The 24,151-nt window shown below is 44.4% G+C and overlaps 2 protein-coding genes across 2 annotated transcripts in view; one reads left to right on the top strand and one right to left on the bottom strand.

Moving 5' to 3' along the window:
- The window catches only part of CDC40 (cell division cycle 40), a 70,348-nt gene that overhangs the window by 30,150 nt on the left and 16,047 nt on the right, over positions 1-24,151 (top strand). The window contains exons 4-10 of the mRNA XM_074990758.1: positions 2,955-3,038; positions 5,165-5,304; positions 6,147-6,243; positions 9,020-9,159; positions 12,655-12,729; positions 14,143-14,188; positions 16,744-16,845. Of these exons, the coding sequence (XP_074846859.1) occupies positions 2,955-3,038; positions 5,165-5,304; positions 6,147-6,243; positions 9,020-9,159; positions 12,655-12,729; positions 14,143-14,188; positions 16,744-16,845 (684 nt within the window). The remainder of the gene's footprint in view (positions 1-2,954; positions 3,039-5,164; positions 5,305-6,146; positions 6,244-9,019; positions 9,160-12,654; positions 12,730-14,142; positions 14,189-16,743; positions 16,846-24,151) is intronic.
- Positions 16,998-24,151, bottom strand: part of METTL24 (methyltransferase like 24) — a 113,617-nt gene continuing 106,463 nt past the window's right edge. Inside the window, exon 6 of the mRNA XM_074990761.1 lies at positions 16,998-18,822. The gene's annotated coding sequence lies outside the window, so the exon portion shown is untranslated. The remainder of the gene's footprint in view (positions 18,823-24,151) is intronic.

The following is a 24,151-nucleotide window of genomic DNA, read 5'->3' as shown; positions in this document are numbered from 1 at the left end:
GCAGCAACATCAGCAAGTGCATTTCCTTTAGCCACCTCAGTGTCTGCAGCTGAGTGGCCAGTACACTTAACAATGGCTAAAGCAGGTGGGAGTAAAACTGCATACAGGAGAGCGGCAATGTAGGGGCCATTCTTGATAGGGGTACCAGCAGAGGTAAGGAAACCTCAAGCCTGCCAGAGTGTGCCAAAGTCATGTACAACCCCAAAAGCATATCGAGAGTCAGTGTAAATGGTGGCAGAGTGCCCCTCAGCCAGGAAGCAAGCACGGGTTAGGGCAACCAGTTCAGCTACCCGGGCTGAGGTTACAGAAGGTAAAGGCACAGCTTCTGTAGTTTCAGAGAGGGATACCACAGCATATCCTGCAAGGAGGTGACCTTGGTCATTCCTAAAAGAGGAACCATGAGAGTGAGAGGAGAACGGAGGACAAGGGACTCAGTGTGAACCGGGACAGAGAAGAAAGCAGAACACACATCCACAACAGTAAAATGGGTTGCATCTGGCAGAATAGAAGCCAATATTGTGGCGGGGTTAGGGACTACTGGAACAGTAGGTATGACAATACGGTTAATGCCTCGAAGATCCTGAACAAACCGCCACGATTTACCATCAGCCTTTCGAACTGGGAGGATAGGGGTGTTACAGGGGCTGGAACAGGGAACAATAATTCCTTGTTCTTTCAATGCAGTTATAACTGGAGCAATACCAGCCTCTGCTTCAGGATTTAAAGGGTACTGAAACAGGCGAGGCAGAGGTTTGGAACTGTCTACAGTAATTGAACTGGGTCAGTATTTTTCATGGTTGAATGGCGTGCCTCAGCTGGCCAGTCTGCGGCAGTCAACCATTTTTCATACTGACTGGTAGAGGCTAACAGTTTACACAGTTGGAGGAGGTCTGTCTCGGAGGGTTCATAGGTTTCACAGATTAACAGAAACTCTTCAGCAAATTTGATAGGATTTTCCTGTGGCTTGGGAAAACCTCTAACTATAGACAAAAATTCCGTACGGGTCCAGGGCTTATAATTCCATATGGGCTCACTTCCTTCCACCTTAAGGACTCATAAGGGTGCCACAACATTTTTATTAGAATTCTCTTTTTTTTTTTTTTTTTTTTTTTTAAAACCTCCCATCAGATTCTGTTTTCCAGATAGCGAGATCAAGAGAATTTTTGCAGTCTGCTTTGGGTTGTCTTTTCATAATATTTTGCAGGGTTGCGAGGCCAGTGAGGGTATTTTCCTCATTCTCATCATTGCTCTTATCATCTGTAGTTACTGAAGGCTTTTCTCTCCCCCCACACCCCATTTTTTTTACTCGAGCAGGAGTATGGTGGGGGTCGGGTTTGATCCAGATCATTACACAGGACTGGGTAAAGGGGAGCGCTCGGACTGGTGATGGGAGAGACTGCATTTAATTGGGCTTTTAATTTATCATTAGAATTTCTAAGAGAGGTGAGTTTTGATTCAGTCCACCTATGATTTGCCTCTTCCCACCACTGCATGAAGCAGTCTACCTCTCCTTTTGCCAATTTAGTTTTTTGGGAGGATGAGTTTGTCTTTTAAGGCGTTCACTCGGTCCTTGTCCCAAGAGTGGCCACTGCAATTTGGGGTTCTCCAGGGTCAGTTTAGACCATTTCTCAAGAAACCTACAAGAGTCCGGACCCCTCCTAAAATACATAAAATAAGCCGGAGTTCCCTTAGGGAACTGTTCTACCTTAGACTTCTGATTACCCATCCAGGAGGACTTCACACAGCACTCACACAAGAAGGAAATTCGGGCTTGTCAGAGCAGTACCCGGTGCAACACACAGAAAGGAGCCCACAGGCTACTGCCTCAATTGCCCTTGCTTTCACACCAGGGGTTATACCCAAGGTGTGGTGCGGCTGCAATTGTGTAGATTTCACTTATTCAGACCGCGGGGATGGGAACCCCTTGGTCGGCCAGTCCCCGGACGGAGATGGCACCCAGATTCAAACACACCACAGGGAGGACGGATAGACACAGAGACAGGACAGTCCTCAGACCGGTCAAAACCCAGAAAGAATAATTACCTGATCAGGACCAGATTCCAGAAGTTAGATCCCGGGACCCCTACCAGAACAGAGTGGGAACCAACAGGTTCGATGGCGTAGACTGCGCTGTGGTTGTGCACCTTTCCGTCTCATGGAGGACCGCTCGGACTAAATGTCCAGGTGCTGGCTGCCACGGTCGTCCTGCAAGGCAGTCAGGGATCACACAGCCTCAGCGAAGACGCTTGCCATCTCAGTGGGACCTCCAAATTGTCAAAGTTAGACTCAAGACTCACAATTTGTCAGACCACTCTGTTTATTAGCAAAGCTGCTCTGCTAATACATTTAGAAAAGCGAGTCCCCCACCAGGGCTCAGGTCTCTTAATTTATACAGATCAAGAAGGCAAGTTAATAGACAAAGGAAAAAAACAGACACACACACACACCCCATATAGTCCTTGAGACCAGTCAGGTACCTTCATTTCCATATCACCCTTAGCAGTCCCCTGCCAATGACTCCCTGGTTACCTTAATTAATTACTGTCTAGCACCTACTGCTCTGGTTTCTGCTTTCCCAGGCACACCTGGCTCCATCCAAACCCCCTCTACATTCCTACACACAGTATCAACATAACTTCCCCTTCTTGAGCTCAGAAGTAACACTGTATCATAGTGTCATTTAATTTCTTTTTACAATGTAACTCTTTTATGTACAATGTCACATCTTATACTTCCACAGTAGCTACATAGAGAGAAAAAATGATGGACCTCAAAGCATATCTCATCCAATGCTTGGCTTAGGTAGAGGTCTTAAATATAGGGGTTTGAGGAAGATCTATTGGGGCAAAGGTCCCCTGAGGATCAGGAGGAGAATTGTACACCAAAAAGAGCATTTAAAGCACATGCAGAGCAAAAATTTCAGCTAATCACTGGTATTTTTGTTTTTATTCTAGGTTATGCATTAGATCCCTCTCTAGATAGTCATGACGTTGCTGCTAAATACATTGGTTCTGTAGAAGAAGCTGAAAAGAATCAAGGTAAATCATATCAAATGGGATATAAAACAAGATGGTTTTAATGACCATCTTTTCTGTTGTGTTTTCAGTTTTATAGAATACAAATAATGGGTGATAGTGAAATTTTAAGAAATAGGTTTCTGATGATTTTCTTTTGCAAATCAATGATGAACTGTAGTTCCTCTGTCAGATTAAGAACAGGTAAGGGGTTTCAGGGTGATGGTTGTTTTTTGGAATGTGAACATTTTTTAATAGTCTGATGTTTTTCTAACATCTGATTTCAGACTGTGATTTGTCAGTAGAATAGAACTTTTTTTAATACAAGTGCATTTAACAGATTTGTAGGTTTGGAGTTGAACTGACCTGTGGTGTCATCCTTATTCCTTTGTGCTCTAAGCTAAAATTTCCTCCATTGCTATAGCTGATTAAAATGAGTTAATGAGCTGTATCATACTACTTAGTGGTATAGGTTGAATTTCTCTAATCTGGAACTCTCTTGTCTGGCAAACTCCATAATCCAGTATGATTTTAGTTACCCAGACGACCACTTATCAGGGGTGTGTCCATATTTCCTGTGGTCCCATAAAGTTTGTTTACAGCCATCAGTCCTGGCTCTCTGTGCTGTTATTAACTGTAATTTACCTCTACATGTCTTCTATGAGCCCAGTAAGCAGTGGAAGAGTTGGTAACGTGATAGAATATGTTGACCTTTCTCTGTTGTCCAGCAAATTCTCTGGTCCAACACAGATCAAGTCCTGAGGGTGCCAGATGAGGGAGGTTCAACCTGTATAGGTTAAACTGGTAAATGTTGTATGCACCAGTTTGCCCTAACACATCTGTTTGCAACTTCATATTACAAATAGCTAGCAAAATGGAGCTGTGCTCCTAGCTATACCCTCTGACCAAAGGGGGAAAAAACCCTACTGAAATGTAGTCCAGTGGAAGAGGTATACAAGTTGTTAAGAGGATTGACTACTGGAGGCGAAAGGGCTACTATTTCGATGTAACGTATTACATGTTTTTAGATCTAGTAAAGTGGTTTCTTTGCATTTGAAATGATGCTTCTGTAAACATCTTCTCGCGAGTACTAACCTCTCCATATAGTCTGAGATTTGTTATGTTTAATACATGCTGCTGTAGTTCATTACATTATTTTCAAATGAGGTTTACAAGGCTTTAATTTCACTTTCTTTTTAAAAGTGAAGTTCAGAATATTAGCATTCCTTTCACATAACCATTCCATTGGAGACAGTCAATATAAAAGTTATATTTAAAATTAAAACTTAACCTGTTACTAATTCCATCGGGAGTTAATCTAAAGTTTGTGAGAACTTTAATTTTATTTGCCATGTGTACTGTTTGCTTTGACAGTACACTGGCTCTTTCCCTTTTGCTTATAGGTAGTGTCACTTTTTGATTCATATGCACTAGAAAAGTGTTGAGAATTTCTGGGTGTGTATGTTATTTTAAAAGTCACTAATATATATCATTCTGTGGAGAATTTTGTAAAACGTAATCCATAATCTAACCTTTAATGTCCAAAACTTGCTGTTCCTTCAGTATTTCTCTTAATATTTGTATATTGTAATGATGAAATTCTGAAAACACAAATTTTGTGAATGTGAAAAGGTCAGTGTGAGACTTTAGAAGATGTTTGGGATGAAGGGAGGGAGTGCAGACAAATGATGGAGAGTCTAATTATTTCTCTAGCATTCTTAAAAAAATATCTGGTGGTAGAATAGGGAACCTTAGTTTTAAGGGAAGTCAGGATGTCTGTATTCAACTGTTTGTCCTACTTTAACCAGTGCAAAATATGAAACAATTAAAAATGCCTAGTCACTCTGGCCATAGGGCTGCAAAAGAGTAACAGTAAATATACTGTGGTAGATTTCACATGAATTTGGACTCGTGTGAATGATTAAGTAACTTATAGCAGCCATCCATCATACAGCTTACCTATATTCTCATTACTTTTGTTTAAATTAGGTACATTCTTAAGTAGATTAGTAAAGCAGCATTGTGATTCTGAAGACCTCTTCCCTTTTGATATTACTTATGTTTCTATACTAAAAATACAATGGCTTGTGTTCTTGAAGTTAAATGTTGCATAAACATCAGTGTGTATGGTGTTATGTTTCTTCCTGCAGGTTTAACTGTATTTGAAACAGGACAAAAGAAAACAGAAAAAAGGAAGAAATTCAAAGAGAACGATGCATCTAATATTGATGGCTTCCTGGGACCATGGGCAAAATACGTGGATGAGAAAGAAGTAGCCAAACCCTCAGAGGTGAGCATTTTTAAGCAGCTAGGAATTGTTAGCAATGCACTGGCATAGCATGGCAGAGACCCAGGTTTAGAAGAAATCTTGTGATTTCACCCATATAGGGCAGTGGAGACCAAATGCACTGTAGCAGTGATACACTTGAACATGGTGCTTTAAGTGTGCTATGTTTGAAAAATTGGACTGTGGCTTTAGAAGAGATTTTATATTTTGCTTTGTTGGCTTGAGGGTAGCTCCTGTGCGATAACAGAAGCAGCTGGGTGAAAAGAATGGTCAAGCAATGTTCTTTAGTAGGAAAAAAGACAATGCTTATCTCTGTTCAGTCATTGGCACTTTGGGCTTGTCTGCAGCTATGTCTCAGCTGCACCATATCTGGTGAAGAGCACCCTATGCTAGTAGGAAACGGCACTCCTGTCAACATACAAAAACCACCTCTGCAAGAGGTGGAGGGAGAAGCTCTCCCATTGACATAGCACTGTTCACACCTGCACTTGTGCCAGTGTAACTAATGTCACTCAGGTTTATTCATATCCTTGAGTGTCATAAATTATACTGATATAAGCGGTAGTGTAGATGTTAGTTTAGCTATAGCCTATAAGCATGATTGGGACAAATTGTTTCTAGAGTACATGTAGTTTTCTTAGCTGCTCTGGCTTTGGTTAAAATTTTACTGTTTTTATTTGGCTTTTTCCCCATGTGAATAATATTTCTAATACTCACATTTAACAAGTTCACTAATTCTAGTGAATAAACAATGTTTCAGTTTTGACATTGTCTCTTCAACTTCAGGGTAACTTTTAATATGGTCTTGACTCCTCCTCCTCCTCCCCCCCCCCACCCCCGGCTAGGAAGAGCAGAAAGAGTTGGATGAAATAACAGCAAAGAGGCAGAAGAAAGGCAAACATGAAGATGATAAACCTGGAGAAGAGAAGACAATCTTACATGGTAATGCCATTTTAAATTAATGATTTTTTTAAATAGTTTTGCGTGATCCATACAGTTTTAACCCATATTAGCAGAAAACATTCTCAATTTCTACTGCATTCATCATTGAGGATAATATAATGCATTTGCACAGCCACTGTACCACTGTCTCACTCTGGTAGCTATATAATTTGTATCCCATTAGCTCCAATATGAAACTATAAGAATTTGCTTTCTCATTCAGTCTGTGTCTACATTACAGACCTTAGACGAGATGTGCTCTCTGACCAACATATCTGTGCCAATGGAAGCTCCTAGTGTGAATGCAGATATGTCTTTTCTCTTACTGGGGGACAGTTTAACCAGTAAGCACAGTTGTGCTGGTACAGCTGCATTCACACTATGGCCTGTTCTGGATTAGTGAAGCATACCTAGCATAGGCAAAGCCTAGGATAGAGAACCTAGGAGCAGGGCGAAAGAAACCCTGCAGAGACCAACGATATAACCAAGCTCAACTGAATGTTTTAAAATTAACAGAAAAAGGAAACGGCAGTAAAGGCATAACTTTCGGTTAGTATCAGATGATATAGCTAAAAGTAAAGTAGCAGTGTCATCTTTTTGTATCTTGATTTCAAAAACTCTGGTAGTCACCTTCAAACTGTCATTTGCTGTTTTACAGAATTAAATCTTTAGGGTTTTGTGTTTACTTAATTTGTACTTAATGAACAAATTGATGTAAGTTCAGTCTTATGCCTTGATCTATTATGTGGAAGTAATACTTGGGATTACAGTATATGCTGTAATAGATTGTGTTAAACATTAGACAGTCACTTACATTTTGTTCTTAGTCTATTACAGCTCAGTTTTCTAGCTGTCATGTTGTATCCAAGTAGAGTTAGGGCCCATTGACAGCTTGCATCTTCACATAAGAATAATTGCTCAGGACCTGATCCCAAAGTTCTAAGCAGGCGAAACACCCAGTAATTTCAATGACAGTTTTGCATACATAGGGCCTTCGTTAATAAAATTAGAGGGTAACTTGTAAACTGGAAGTCATCCTTCATTAGTGCTAATTCCTACCAGCAGGAAAATACCTAACTAGAAATTCTTCTCTCCTAGATATAGAGGGAAGAGGAAAGAGCGGTATTACTTGCATTCATGACTTACTGTATTTGTCATGACCTTAGTATGTCAATAGCATAACATTCATTCAACAAAGTGAAGAATACAGAACAAATAGACCTGATATTTTGTATCTAGTGATTTTTTCTCAGAGGAAAGGTTCAGGTGGGAATAAGCATTAGAACTGCTTGTTCTGTACTTCTTAGCCATAAATGTTGGATTTCTGGGGGAAAAAAAAAACAAGCTTATGACCAAGTAAGTCATCAGTGCTTCTGTTCTCTAGTTAGGTATCTCTTATTAAATTATTGATCGCTTATTCCCGTGCAAAAACACTTCATTTTGGCTGTGTCTATACTGGCAACTAACTTGGAAGTTTACTTCAAAGTAGCCAGCAGAGAATCTACACACATTTTTTTCCCCTTACTTTGAAGTTAACTTCAGAGTAGGGAGCCCAACTTTGAAGTCCTTACTCCATTCCTAGGAGTGGAATAGTGCCCTACTTCGAAGTTTAACTTTGAAGTTGGGTGTGTGTAGACACTCAGCTTTGAAGTTGCTTACTTTGAAGTTGTACTTCGAAGTAAGCAACTTCGAAGTTGTTTTTGTAGTGTAGACACAGCCTTGGAGTTTAAGGTTGAATGAATCTAAAAAAGTTAGACATAATACTCGTAAGGAGCAAAACACAGATTTCACTGAAATTCTACATTGGCGTTCCATTTCTCAGTGGTTTGAGCGTTGGCCTGCTAAACCCAGGGTTATAAGTTCAGTCCTGGAGTAGGCCATTTAGGGGTCTGGGGCAAATAGATTTAAAAAAAAAAAGTCTGTCAGGGATGGCGATAGGTCCTGTTGTGAGGGCAGGGGCCTGGACTCAATGACCTGACCTCTCAAGGTCCCTTCTGGTTGTATGAGATATGTATGTAAATTACCTAAAATTGCACAGGTTCATCTCTTGAGTAGCTAATATTGAAGTGCCAGATATGCTCTGAAACATCAGTGCTTAACATGACAGTTTCTTTCTTAGATATTTTGCTCCCTCTGCATTTTCAGTCATATTTAGTTGATGATGGTGGAAGTAGAGGGTGGACTAGCTTTACTGCTTTTAGCTGGGCTGACCAACAGCTCTGAGAGAGAAATTAGATATTTATCTGACGTAGTAACAATTCTGTTGATGCACTACATTCTACTCACAGAGCTAGTTGGAGATATAAGTTGCCATCCGTTACTTCTGTGCAGCACCACTGAAGGCATTAGGTCTGACTTCAACTCCTGTTGAAACACTTGGAAACAATCCCATTGATTTCAAAAATATTGGCTTGAGCCCTTGATGAGAGTCTTGTTTGGTCTTTGGAACCTTTGTTTGGTGGTTGTGATAAATGAGCCCTGACAAAAAAGCTTAATGTTCAGAACCCAAACGGAGTTTCCAGGACTAGCAATTAGAAAAACCCAATTTCTTATTTGAAAACTAGGCACATTTACTATGAAGTGACTGGGCCACAATAAATGTAGAAATCAAAGGGGAATTTTTGGTCATTCTTCAGAGCAAGATTGCTGTTTTACAGCTAATTCTTAATCGTAATTGTGTTCTGTGGTTGCATCTTCCCAAGTCTGTACTAGTAAAAAAAATTCAGGTTCCCTGCAAGTCATAGAATTCTGGGTTTTGGTTTTGTTTTGGTTTTAGTTAAAGAAATGTATGACTACCAAGGAAGATCCTATCTTCATGTTCCTCAAGATGTTGGAGTTAACCTCCGTTCTACAGTACCCCCTGAGAAATGCTATCTCCCAAAGAAACAACTCCATGTATGGTCTGGACATACAAAGGTAGGGAATATTGTTTGTTTGTGGCTAAGTAACTTGTAGATTCTTGTTTATAAAACAATGGAAACAGGATCATTCAAGACAAATTTTCTGGAGTTTCAAAATTGTGCATAAACAAATTAGGTATTTACATACTCAGATGTATATTCATTCATTTTATAGCTTGTACCTCCCTCACCTGGCACCCTCGGGACCTGATCAGTCCCAAATGAGGGAATTTGCCAGATGATGGGAGGTCCCCTGCTGTTCTGTCCTGCCACCAGCTCTGCATCCTGCTGGCTTCCCTGCCTCCAGTCCAGTGGTCTGCTTACCTACAGCCTAGCCCCTGTTGATTCTGGCCCGGTCACCAGCCAGGCCCCTGGGTACCACTCCAGCCCTGGGGTCGGGATGATGGATGCTGCCCCCACCCCAGCCTCTGGGTGTCAGCCTCATGGACATAAGCCCCACCTGGCTCCCCTGCACAGGGCCACTGAGTCCTGTGTTACTGGTCTTCCATCCATCAGGGCTCCCAAGTGCAAGCCCTCTTTCTAATAACCTCTGGGACAGCTCTCTGGTCCGGTAACATCCATGGTCCCGTCAGACCACTCGTGTTGCCGAACCAGAGCTTCCAGGTTTTGAGAGGTGCAGCTTGTACCAGTTTCCATACAGTTGAAGGTTTGCACATATGTAGTAAAATTCTGGTTCCCAGGACGTCAGTAGCAAAACTCTCACTGGTTTCAGTGGGACTAGCATTTCACCCATAGTCTAGTGCAGAGGTGAGCAAACGTTTTATGTCGGGCCCCACTTTTCAGCCCTGTAATTAGCTGGGGCCACCCAACCTATGGGAGGACCACAGGAACGGATGTGGGGGGAGGCGCTCGATGGGAGGACCACAAGAAGGGATGTGGGGGAGGTGCTCGGAAAGTGGGTGGGATGCTTGGGAAGAGGATGCTGGGGGGCTCCATGGAGTGCTCAGTGGGAGGAGCCCAGAAGGGTACCTTACCATCTGGGAACTGGCCGGCGGCCACTGCCACTTGACTCAGGGCCTATGCGCATTCTGATTGGCCCAGTGGTGGTGGGGGTGTTCCCTTAGCAGCAGCAGTGGTGGAGGCCAGGCAGGAGAAAGCACAAGGCTGGTGAGGCAGTGGGAAGGGGAGCTGATCACACTGCACCCAGCCTACAAAATGTCATGCCCCCCATTTTATGCACCCCTGGTCTAGTGCATGAACAAGTTAGGTTTATTTCTGAAGGATCATGAAAACGTTGCCCTCATTGTGAAAGACCTGTAACACAATTCCCGATCAAAAACTGTTTCATTATTAACAGTAACATCACAAGATTTTCCACAATGTAGTTGGTGACTACAGTTTGTCATACAGAAGTCCTCCTTCACCGACACTGTCTGCACTACCACTTACATTGGTATAATGTGTGTCACTCAGGGATGTGAATAAGCTGCCCCCTGAAAATTATGCTGACCTAAGCACTGTTGAGGGAAAGTGTGGGGAGTCTTCAAAAGAGAGAGGGTATCACCCAGGGAGCTTCTAGGAGGGATGCTGAGAGCCCCAAGTGTGTGCAGTGAGCTCAGCCTACAGAACCTATGAAGTGTGCAACCCCCACATTACTTAGACTTTAGCTATGTGACACTAAATACCAGTTACAGAAGGGTTTCCTTACTTTGCCAGTAACTCTTACAAATAAAGCGTCCTGGGTAAAAGCCAGCTCACTTAAGCTCAGTCCAGATAAACCTGAAACGAAGATGGGAGGAGCTGGGGAAACACACACAAAATATGTAACTGCTTCTTGAATTCTGGTTTAATTTGATCACCATCAGACTAGCTGGAAATTTCAGACTCTTACTAGACTGTTCTTCATGCACCTAAATGAGAGGCTAGCAACTCTTTTACGTCTAGCTGGCCAAGGTATTGCACCTCTCAAACCCTTCCAGATGCAGTTAGCGTTCTGGTTCAAATATGTTATTACCAAACGGTAGGACTGCTGTAGTACCTAATCTGGAGCCAGTCTGGAAGAGCATTCAGGGGATCCAGAAGTTGCAGACTGGGTCTAGTTGCCTTTTGAGAAGAACAGACTGTGCCCCTGGGACCCTGTGTTCTGGAAATCGGCTGTTGCTATCTTCTCTGAGTGCAATTCAGAGTGTTGGTTACAGTCTAAATAAAGCTTAAAATGTCTGGACCTACACTACAGAGTTAGGTCAAGACGAAGTATCTTACATCAACTGAATTCTGAGCATGTACGCTGAAATTTTATTTGCCCCTATGCTGACTTACTAGCTGTGCCTCTGCAAGGGGCCTAATGCTTAGGCTGATGTAGTTAGGTCAGTGGAGTGTCAGTTTAGCGACCGTGCTGTTTGATGCTTACATCAACTGTTGCTGGCTTTTCAAAAGCCAAACCACAGCGCCCCACACTGACAGTTAAATCGGTCCACGTGCTCCTGGTGAGGATGTGCACTGCCGACAAGGAGCTCAATGTGGACATGCAAAAGCAATTTAATCACTGTGCAGCTGTTACTTACTCATCAGAAAAGTGCACGTGCAAATAATTCCCATGTGAACAATTGCTTACATGTGCAAATTTCAGTGGGGAAAAGTTTGCCAACACAACTTAAATCCTAGGAAAATGTGATTCTTTTCTTTGTTGAGCACTAAGCAGGCTTTGGTTGCAATATAAACAGGAAAAGTGTTTTAAACACACTTGAAAACTATCAGGATCAGTGTCTCCTTCACTTCTCCCATTCAGAGTTCAAGATTTAGCTTCCTTTTATTAGTGATGTTTCAAATTTCATATGTAATTCAGCTTTTTTATAAGCCCCTTTGCTCAGCATCCTAGAAACAGGGTGCTGTAAGTAGCATAATATAAAATAGTGTCTATCTTAAAGTCTTCTGCAGGGAGGGAGGAGTTTTACATATGTATCTGTTGGTTGATCAGCATTGGAGCCCCCTGGAATTGCTCACCTGAGTAAAGTTGCAATGACCTTTAGTGTTTGCAGGGTTGAAGTTCTTGTCATGCAAGAAGTCTGAATTCAAAGTGGCCTCAGGAGGCTAGAGAGGTCCCAGGATTGTAGTATAAAGAAGATTGTAATCACAATTGTGAGGCACTGGGTGTATAATGAAGAGGTCAGATAGGCAGGGGGAGAGCTCTGTGTTGTTCTTTTGTCTAAACTAGCGTTCCAAACCCACAATTTTGTATTTCTTTGCCAACGGCTGCCATGGTAATGGTGTGGGTGGGTGTCATTGTGGGTGAGGAAGGGGGTGTATGCAACTGTTGCCACAACTCGGGATTGCTCCCTGGTGAGTCAGCAATAGCAATTGTTCAAAATGCATTGCTCAGTTAAAAGGAGCAGGAAATTAAAGAAGAGCTTGTACAGTCTTTCAGCATTTGTGATACTGTTGTTTAGGACCTGATTTAAACACTTTCAAAAAGAGGATAATTGGCCTAGCAAAAAAAGCCATATGTTCAATCTGCATTTTCTCCCCTAATAATTTATGTTCTTACTTACAGGGTGTCAGTGCAGTCAGGCTGTTTCCACTCTCTGGCCACATATTGCTATCTTGCTCCATGGACTGTAAAATTAAAGTGAGTTGTTTCTGGCATACCTTCATTTCATCCAAATGTTGTGTTCACAGCATTTAAGTGCTGAACCTAATTTGTTAGAACGCTTACTTTTCCAGGGTTTGAGTCTTCTGTTTTAGATTTGTATTAGGCTAAAAAATTGCAAATAAATAGTCATCCTTGATTATAGTTTTTCTCCCAGAAATGGTTTGAATTAGCTATAGTTCTGCACAGTGCTTTGTTTGCACTGGTACTTGCTGGTACTGAGTGCTGGCACCTCAGCAGCCCCAACCATGAAATTGTCTAGGGGCTGGGGCAGGGAGCTGGCTGAGTACCAGTGCTCCTCTTTTTCACAAAAAAGGCTCTGGTTCTGCATAGAAATAAATAGTTAAGTTGACATTAACAGCCATATCAGCCCCATTTTGAATGTAAAAATAAGTAATGCAGAAATAATGTTAATGCAATGTAAAGATCACAGATAAAATAAAAGTCAAGAAGTGCATAAATGAAGGATTTTGCAACAGCTTGGCGTTGTGTGTGTTAAATAGATGCCTGTTGCCACCCTGCCCACACTGCATGTACTGCGTTCTTCTTTCTCATTTCTCATGTTTTGATGTTTAGACAAGAAGATTTACCAAGAGTTGGTGGTGTTAACTCATTTTTTTTTTCTTCATTTAAATCATTGCTGTGGGATGGAACAGTGAGAAATGTTCCAGTACAAATTTGGTTAGCGGGGGAGGTGTTTCAGCACACATACGCCTGCCCTGCCCAAAAGCAGTCTAGGGGAAGGGAAGCTCAGGGCTACCTGGTGATGTCTCTTTTCTATATTGTTTTATGAGAAGTTCAGATACAGTAGACAGCTGTCCCTTTCTCCACCTTGTCCCCTGCTGCCCAAAAGGGGTGATAGCTGTCCCGATCCCAATCACTGGCACCTTGCTGCCCCCCTGTGGCCATTTTACAGTACAATTGTCCCTGCTTTCCATCCCTGACTAAGACAATTTAGGTGTTGCCGTGATGTAAGTACTTAATAGTAGCATTTAAATGTTAATCTAATTAGGTTGTGACAGCTACAAGTCCTTTTGCTTATCTTTACTGCTATCATCATTTGGTAGAAGGCAATTTTATATAGAGCTAAATTTAATAGCAGGATGAAACATCTTTTTGCTGAAAATTTGCTGCTTTGAGAATATGAAACTGGGCCATTTAATTTCTTACTTCTGACTGAAATTTCAGTTCAGTTGAACCTGGCATACTGTTGAAATGGTTGCAGAAATTCTGTGACAAATATTCACATTATTTCTCAATTTCAAGATAGATTAGTATGTGAGTGGTCACAGTTCTAATCTGCTGTTATGTGCATCTGCAGTTAAACTTGTCATTTACTAAGAACGTGGTGCAGAAATTAACATTAGTCTTCTTTTTTTTTTTTTTTGGAAGCTATGGGAGGTATACGGTGAACGAAGATGCTTACGAACCTTTATGGGTAACTTTTTTAACTGAGCTCTTTAATGCACATTAAAAGAACTTCCCTCTTTTCTCCCCCCACCCCAGCCTCCCCAAAAAAGTAGATTTAATTGCTTTGTGATGGGAGGGGGATAGGGTGTCAGTGCTACAGAGGACATGCAGGCATCTGAGAAAAATGTCAACTTTTGAATGTGGTGTTGGCATGAGAGCTGAAGTGGCTCCACATTTACATGATTTTGTTTTAAATCATCAAGAATTAGTGTTGTTGCTGAAGACCACCTGACCATCAAAACAAGATATTCGTGTACTGTGTCAGACAGTTATGAGTCATTACCAGAAATGGATTGAGACAGTCCCTTCTCTTTGTTACCTATTCCTCCCCTCGATAGGTTATGTCTGAAATTAGATATGTTCAGAGTAGAGATAATGTTTCCATACTTGTACTGTGAGGTACCTGGAACGTTCTTGGGTGTGCTACAATTAACTCTTGTGAGGTTATCACTTACTGGGTCTTCTAGGCTAGGCAAGAAATGAATTTCTAATGCAAAAAGAACAGAGAAAAAGTCTCAAACTGTTCTAGCCTCCTTTTTAATATAAAAATGGAACAAGTCCATTTTTTCCTTGTAAGTGAGAACTTTTGGAGAGGGTTGAGAGAGATAAATATGAGCTAGTCTGTGCTGCAAATTATAAGCAGCAGTTTCTCTTGTGAAGTGGAAATGCTTTGAGATTGATGTACCGTCATTTGAAGTGCCCTTTTATTAATGTTCTTAGTACCCAAGGCACCAAGCAGAATAACTGATGCCTCAGAAAACACCCTCCCTGAAGAAACTCTTCACTTTGAACTGTGATTTCAGAACTTTCCTATCAGGAGTCAGATTCACCTGCTGTATTTATTTAAAAAGTGTGTATAAGCTAAAATGTAGAGCCCCTATAAGTCTGCTACATTAGCCTACCACAATTATTCTGCAAGGTAGGAGATGATTCTACCTGAGGAACACATCCTCATACCTTCCTGACCTAAATATTTCCCATATTCCTCAAATGATTTAATTAAAGCATGCCAAAATCATTCATGCGCTTGATATTGCGGCCATCCTAGAATTTTGCTGTGCGCAGCAGTTGGTATCCTCTTTGTAGAATTTCTCTATAGTGCTCAGTTTTTGTCTCCCTTACTTTTTTGTCTTAGATATTAATGTTTGTTGTGATATTTTTTACATGCAACATGTGTTGCTATGTCTGTGGCTAGGACAATCTTTGGAAACAATAGTGGACTTTGAGGTGCTGCTCATGCATCATGTTTGTAATGAAGCATGTTATTTCAGTGCAGTGGAGGGATTAGCTGCATCACATTTTAAGATGCTTAGAATATGCAGACAAAAATTAATAGTTTAAGGGTTGGTTTGTTTGTTGTTATCAGGAGGATAACTTTTTAACTGAATTTCAACTAAACTTTGTTACCATCCTGACACTTCTCCCATGCTTATACTGTTTAGATTACTAGGCTAATCAAGTGTTAAGAGGGTTGCATTTGTTCAAAAAAAAAATGCTGTCATTGCCATTCCAAAGTATCTTCTGTCTGGTCCCAGGAAGACCCAGGAATTCAGCACTGAGTGGTGGTGCTCAGTTTGTGGACGGCCTTCCTGGGGCTGCAGCCTTTGGGCCTTGCCCCTCCATCACCCACCTAAGAGAGTGGAGCTAGATGTGCTCAGGCTTCCAAACCGTCTCCTGGGGTCATGTAGGAATTTTTGTTGTCTTAGTGCAGGTGTGTCCAGCCCACGGGCCACATGCGGCCCTGGACAGTTAGTAATGCGGCCCCACAAGATTGTAAACTTTTAACATTATTATGTGATTTATATACATTAACTATATTATATATTTTATATGTGGTCCAAGACAGTTCCTCTTCACTCAGTGAGGCCCAGGCAAGCCAAAAGGTTGGACACCCATGTCTTAGTGTAATGAAGCTTGAGAATCCTGCACTAGAATGCTTTAAGAAATTCCCTGCTGTTGCATTATCACCACTAGAGGGAAGTGATGTTTGCCCATTGTGTCACATACCTTTGTGAAGACAAGGTTTAGACAATATAGTAATAAAAATTGTAGTCTCTGTATGAGCCCTCTCTACCTGTACGATAACTGGTGGGACTGTAACTATAGTGGTGTAACAATGGAAGATTTTCATAGTGCAGGAAGGCCTCCTGTGGCCAGTCTTATTCTTCATCTAGACGTTTATTTTAAAGGTATGTGATGTTTAATCTGGGGAAGTTTTAGAACTTTCCACAGTGTTGCAGTTAGTCTGTTTGCAGGTGTCATTTCTGATTACTTTCAAATCTAGCAACAGCTTTTAAGAGGCAGTGTTACTTTTCCAGTTGAATTGATCTGCTGGAAATAAATTTACAAGATATTCTTAGATGAGTTCTAGTAAGTAGCTTTCTGTGTTGCCAGAGAGTATAATTAAAAGGTGTAATTTACTGTTTAGTACTGTAGTTTACCTATATTCTGTCTGTGGTATTGCTTGCCAGAAAATGCTAATTAGTTAGTTCTTCCTGCATCACTTTTTTTTAAATCTTACAGGACACAGTAAAGCAGTTCGAGACATCTGCTTTAACAATGCTGGAACTCAATTTCTTAGTGCCGCATATGACCGATATCTTAAACTCTGGGACACTGAAACAGGTAGGCTTAAATATGTACATGTTAAAGTCTGATCATCATTGTAACTAGTAGTAAATAGCTACCAGTTTAACAGCCATGCTCTGCCTTTTATTATACACTCTTACAGTGAAATATTGATGTTTCAGATACAGGAAGAGCAAAATTTTTTCATCTCAAATGTTTTGCTGTCAATTTAAACTTTTAGTTAAGGTTGGTTTGATGTGTAAGTTAAAAATCCCTGGTAACAAGGGTTTACACATTATTTAAAAAATGACTTTGAATTGAGTACTTACATAGAAAGGCCAAGAATGGGGCCAGACATTTACCAGATTAGAAAGAATTATTGGACATCCCTTCACTTAAAGAATGAAATTCAGGAAAAAGGATTTATTTATTTAAATTGCAGCAAGGGAGGTTTAGGTTGGACATTAGGAAAAAGTTCCTAACTGTCAGGATGGTCAAACAGTGGAATAAATTGCCAAGGGCGGTTGTGGAATCTCCATTTGTCATGATCATGAGGGTTAGCCAGCAGCCTGGGAGTAAAAGGGTTAACCTCCTTAGCCAGGTGGGGTTGGCCTACAGGAATGTAGGTAAGAATTGAATTTTGGCTTCTCCCTCTTCTGTTCTCTGTCTCTTGCTTCTTCTTTCCAGCCATGAGGGGGAGAGAGAGAGAATATCTCCCTCCAAGAACAGGCCCTCCAATCTTCTGTAAGTAGGGTAAAGTTTAGGTAGATCCATTAGGCTTTGTTGTTTTATGGTTTGGGAAGTGGGATCTGATGTCTGTGCACTTTTTAGAAATGTTCTTTTACTCTCCTTGTAACGAAGTTCTAGGCCCATGGTGGAGACTCCCCATGTGTTTTACTTTGTGACTCTTCCATCTAGTCATGAAGCTTGCAACACGAATATTGTTGTCATAATACAGGTTTTCTCTTTTTTCTTTTTATTAACCTGGTATTGGTTAGTGTTTGTGTCCTGGTTTTTACTTTCGGGGCTGAGATTTTCCAAGTGGTCTCTCCCTGGTTTCCGTATTATTACTTGGGTGGTGGCAGCGAATTTTATCCCCAAAAATCTAAGGTTTTTAGGATTTTTGGGGGGAAGTTTATGCCAAAACCTGGTAGATAAGGTTTTGGAGGTACTTTTGCTGGCCCCCACTTCTGCATATATCTTGCTAGAGTGGGGAAGGAGCCATGACACCATTGCTGGAGATATTTAAGAACAGTTTAGGTAGATGTCTATCAGGGATGGTTTAGACAGTACTTGGTCCAGCCATGGGGCAGGGGGCTGGACTCAATAGCATCTCGAGGTCCCTTCCAGTCCTAGTATTCTATGATTCCATAATAATTCTTCCAAATTTTTCAAAAAATAGAATTTTCCCAAATGCGTTGACGAAAGAAACAATAATTGTAGCAATGAGATTTATTTCACAAAATTTGTACAGGTTGAACCTCTTTTTTTCATCCAGCACCCTCGGGACCTCACCGCTGCTGGACAAGAGAATTTGCCAGATGATGAGAGGTCAATATTTTCTAGCACATTACCAACACTTCCACGGCTTACTGGGCTCTTAGAAGACATTTAGGGGTAAATTACAGCTAAATAACAGCATGAAACATTGAGAGCCAGGACTGATGGCTGTAGTGTAAAGAAACTTTGAGACCACAGGAAACTTGGCCATATCCAAAATAAGCGGTTGTCCAGGTAACTGAAATCATGCTGGATTCTTCCTCGAGTGTCCCCGTGGGTGCTCCACGATAGGTGTCGGGCTCGCCCCGGCGCCGCAGGTCGGATCTTTCCAGCAGTTTCTGCCAGACCGCGCATGCGCCGGCACGCACCGCTCCCTTGCACGCTCCTGGCCGTGTGCACCATCCGGTCCCCGCCAGTTCCTCTTTAACCGCCATTGGCTGCAGACGGAATCCGCTCAGGCTACGGCCAGAGTTAGCGTATTTAATGTTTTTAAAGTGTTTAGAGTTTCTTTTTCAGTCTTTTAGCTTAAGTTAGCTTGTTATTGTTTAAAAAAAAAAAAAAAAGAAAAAGAAAAGAGAGAAAAAGTAAAGTTTTACAGCCTTAGTAGCAAGCGGAGCAGCAGAGTCCTGGGGACGTAAGGCCATTAGGCCTCCTGCCGTGGCAGGCTGAGTCTGAGAGGGGAACAGGCACAGAGAAGGTGCTAAGTACCCTATTAACAACTCAAAGACTCACCACAATGTCCTCTTCAGGATTCAAAAAGTGTGAGTCATGTCGCGAAGCGATGCCGGCCTTGGATGGACACAGTCAGGGCATTAGGTGCCTCGGGGAGTCTCATGTCACCCAGAAATGCTCCTTCTGCTCAAAGCTCACAGCCAGAGCAAGGAAGGACAGAGAGATGCTGCTGAAAATGCTGCTCTTTGACAAGGCCCTCCAGCCAGACGTGCCAGAGCGGCCTCCGCAGGAGGAACCCGCAGGGGCCCATAAAAGGAAAGCTGCTTCCCTAACCCCATCAGCGCAAAAACGGAGGAGGCTTTCACCAACCCGATCCCTGCCAGCAGCCACAGCGAGCAGGACGGGTGGAGCGCATAGCCCCCAGCCGCAGTCACAGCTGAGCGGCGGCGGCGCGGAGACGCATGTGGCAGAGGCTGAGCCTCCGATAATCAAACAGCTGCCCCGCACCACGGGCAGGGCGGCGGCCAGGCAAGCGCCGGAACCGGCGGCACCGCAGCTAGTGGCACCGACCCCCGGGGAACCGGCGGTGCAGAGCTTGCAGGGAGACCACCCGCGCAGCACCGCAGCGGAGCGTGCCGAGCGCGGCGCAGACAGCGGGGCCGAGATCCCCGACACAGAAGGGGGTGGAGCCAGCCCCACAGGGGAGGGGAAAGGCAGCACAGAAAACCCGACACCGCAGCCCTTCTCCAGACAGGGCTGCAGGGCTACTTGCTCTAAGCCCTCCACTTATGCTGCGGACTCCAACGAGGCGGCAGGAGTCACCTCCAGTATACCCTGAGCCCCCATCCCCGTTCCTACAGCCAGCATCACCATGGCTTGGACCACCATCGCCCTTCCTGGGCTTTGAACCCCTGGAGTACTGCCACAAATCAGTCTCTCCATTATCTCAATCACCCAGACGATCTCGCTCCCCCAGACGCAGGGGGTATGCGCCCCCAGAGTGCTCCAGGTCTCCATCTCCAGAACAGTGCCCGTGTTGCCATGGTCGCCCCTATCTCGCGGGGCATAGACACCATAGGCCTACTCCCAGGGACAGATCCCCCCAGACGGTTCAATATCCCCGAGGGCAATCGCGGACGGGGACGGAAACGCAGATATTTCAGGGGGAGTTGATTCTGGAACCCCGAGATTTTCCCTCTCAAGTATCTAGCGAGAGGATGTATCACCGTCAACAGGACCCAGAGGGGTCCAGAGAGGCTTACCCTAGCGGTTCCTCGCTATCTTCCCCTGACGAGGCCACGGCCCCAGGGGACGTCCATCCTCCGGACGATCTCAAACAGTTCCAAGAGCTGTTTAAAAGGGTGGCCTTCACGCAAGGCATCCAAACAGCAGAGGTGCAGGAGAAACACCATAAGCTCCTTAAAAACCTGAGACCTCCGGCCTCTTCCAAAATAGCTATTCTGCTTGATGAAGCAATCATGGAGTCCGCCACCACAATATGGCAGACCCCTGCATCCACTCCGCCTATAAACAAGAGAGCGGATAAGAAGTACTTCGTCCCGGCGAAGGGCATGGAGTTCCTGTTCAGCCACCCGCAACCAAATTCTCTGGTGGTGGAATCGTCTCAACAGAGGTCGAAAAATTCTCAGTACAAGACAGGGGGAACGGACAAAGATGCCAAGAAACTAGAGTTGTTCGGCAGAAAGGTCTACTCCTCCTCTACCCTACTGTTGAGAGTGGCGAATTACGCAGCGCATCTAGCGAACCATAATTTCAACAACTACTCCAGGCTGACTTCCCTCATGGACTCGCTTCCAGAGGACAAGAAGCCGGTGCTCAAGGCCATCGTGCAGGAAGGCTACACAGCCTCGAGGACAGGAGTTCAGATCGCCCTAGACGTAGCGGATACGGCAGCACGCTCAACAGCTATGGCAGTGGTCATGCGCAGGGAGTCCTGGCTCCAGACATCGGGTATCCCGAGGGATCTGCAGGCGAAGATCGTTGATCTCCCCTTTGACACGCAGAAGCTGTTTGCTGAATCAACCGACTCGGTCCTTCATTCCAGTAAAGACTCAAGAGCTACTCTCAGGACCTTGGGGATTTACACCCCTCCATACAGAAAGAAAAAGTATTACCCCCAACAAAGACGATACCAGTATCAACCACAGTGTCCCCAGTACCACAGGGGCTATGAGCAAGGGCGACATCAACAGCATGAACAGTACAGAACTCCCAGGCGACGTTCTCAACAGAGCCGTGCGTCCTCGTGGCAGGGCCAAAGGCCACAAGTTTGACACACAGATCGAGGGCTGCACTATCACTACCATCGCGCAATGTCATCCGAAGCTACTATTCCACCATCGCCTCCGACCATTCTACGACCAGTGGCAAAAGATCACCACAGACAAATGGGTACTGGAGATCATAGCCACAGGTTACGCGATTCCCTTCCAGTCGCTCCCACCGCCACAACCTCCACCCAGACCCCACCTAAAGGACGCCTCCCACGAAGCGAGACTCAGGCAGGAGGTAGACCATCTTATGCTTATAGGGGCAGTGGAAAGAGTGCCGGAGCAACTCCTAGGGAAAGGGTTCTACTCAAGATACTTCCTCACAGAGAAAAAGACAGGAGGCTGGAGGCCCATCCTAGATCTTCGAGGCCTCAACCGGTACTTGCGCAAGCAACGCTTTTGAAAGATCACAGTCACCTCTGTACTTACGGCACTGGACGATGGAGATTGGTTCGCAGCCCTCGACTTACAAGACGCGTATTTCCACATAAATATTCACCTGGCTCACAGGCGTTTTCTCCGGTTTATGGTAGGCAAAGAACATTTTCAGTACAAGGTTCTGCCGTTCGGCCTCTCCTCGGCCCCCAGAGTCTTCACCAAGACCTTGGCAGTGGTGTCAGCCTACCTGCACAGACAGGGGGTGTTTATATTCCCATATCTGGACAACTGCCTACTGAAAGGGGCCTCGAAGGAGGAGGTACTTCGCATAATACGCGTCACAGCAGACACGTTCTCTTCGCTGGGCCTGGTCATCAATCTGGCAAAATCAAAGATAGACCCCGCACAGGACGTAGAGTTCATAGGGGCACATATAAATTCCATCACAGCAAGGATTTATCTTCCAGATGCCCGCTTTCGCGCCATTGGTTCCCTCGTGCAAGTCATCACCTTCAGCCCTACGGTGCCGGTTCTGACGTGCTTACAGCTGCTGTGCCACATGGCAGCAGCAACATTTGTGGTACAGAATGCCCGATTGCATATGCGCAGCATGCAGCACTGGCTGGCGACCGTCTACAAACCGGCAGCACACACCGTCCACAGGGTGGTGTCGCCCACAACAGAGGTGCGCAGATCCCTGCAGTGGTGGGTGAACCCCAAGAACATGCTAACAGGGGTGCCCTTTCACCAACCACAAATATCTGTTTTTCTCACTACCAACGCCTCCCACATAGGGTGGGGAGCACACATGGGCGAAAAGGTGACGCACGGACTGTGGTCCTCCATGGAACAGTCACTGCACATAAATATACTGGAGCTCAGAGCAGTGTTCAATGCCTGCAAACACTTTCGAGACCATATACAAGGCAAAGTAGTCGGGATCAGTAGACAATACCTCCACCATGTTTTATATAAATCGGCAAGGAGGAGCTCAGTCCCGTGCCTTATGTGCGGAAGCAGTCCGATTGTGGAACTGGTGCATCGCCAACAATATAACCTTGAAAGCCTCGTATTTACCAGGCACTCACAATGTGAAGGCAGACCAGCTGAGCAGGCGCTTCGCACTCACACACGAGTGGCAGATCCGTTCCGATCTGCTACGACCGATTTTTCACGCATGGGGATTTCCCCAGATAGACCTGTTTGCCACTCAACACAACAAGAAGTGCCCACAATACTGCTCCAGGGCAGGACTGGGATGGGGATCCCTGGGGGACGCATTCGTGATCTCGTGGTGGGGCCCCCTGCTCTACGCATTTCCTCCCACAGTGCTTATCCACAAAGTCTTGCAGAAAGCCAGGAGAGAGAGAGCCCGAATGATCCTAGTAGTCCCAACGTGGGATCGACAGCAATGGTTCCCCTTACTCCTGTGCATGTCGGACCGTCCACCGATGCCCCTCCTGGTGGCGCCGGATCTGCTCACGCAAGCCCAGGGGTCCATAGTGCATCCACACCCCCGAGGCCTGCGACTGCAAGCATGGTTAATCCATGGCTCAGCTCCCTAGAGAGCACGTGTATGGAGGGAGTGCAACAAGTCCTAGAAAGTAGCAGGAGGACTTCCACCAGGAAGACCTATAAGCAAAAATGGACTCGATTCACTGCATGGTGTTCTACCAAGCAATTAGCCCCCCTTGCTGCGCCTATACCTGTAATACTAGAGTATTTACTGGACCTCAAGAGAGGCGGACTCTCCCTATCCTCGTTGAAGGTCCACCTTGCCGCTATATCGGCTTTCAGACATGAAGAGGAAGGGCACACGGTGTTTGCCCATCCCGTGGTTACCAGGTTCCTCAAAGGGCTGGTAAACTTATACCCCCCTCGGAAACCGCTTCCACCTTCGTGGAGCTTGGACCTGGTGCTTAATGCGCTAACGGGACCACCGTTTGAACCCTTAGCCACGGTTTCCCTCCGTCTCCTTACGATAAGGACGACCTTCCTTCTTGCAATCACATCAGCTCGCAGGGTGAGCGAGCTTGCGGCAGTTATGGCAACGCCACCCTGCACAGTATTTTCCAAGGAGGCGGTAACCTTACGGCTGCATCCAGCCTTTGTTCCCAAAGTTTCTTCAGAGTTTCATATTAACGAACCTATAGTTTTACCCTTGTTTTATCCAAAGCCTCATAACTCCAACAAAGAGGTGCGCCTACACCTCCTGGACGTGAGGAGGGTGCTGGCTTTCTGTATAGACAGGACAAAGTCCTTCCGGAAAACGGGTAGGCTCCTAGTCTCTCTCACTCCCAAATCAAAAGGAGAAGGTCTCTCTTCGCAGAGAATCTCGAAGCACATCATATCCTGCATAAAAATGTGCTACGAACTTGGAAAGACTCCTTTACTGGCCCTGCCTAGGGCTCACTCCACTAGGGTGGTGGTGGCATCAACAGCCTTTTTCAAGGGCATTGCGCTAAAAGACATTTGCAGAGTGGCGACCTGGTCATCCTATGACACCTTCGCCAAGCATTATG

Source organism: Carettochelys insculpta, chromosome 3, assembly GCF_033958435.1.
Source record: "Carettochelys insculpta isolate YL-2023 chromosome 3, ASM3395843v1, whole genome shotgun sequence".
Classification (NCBI taxonomy): domain Eukaryota; kingdom Metazoa; phylum Chordata; order Testudines; family Carettochelyidae; genus Carettochelys; species Carettochelys insculpta.
This window is presented reverse-complemented; position numbering and strand designations above follow the sequence as displayed.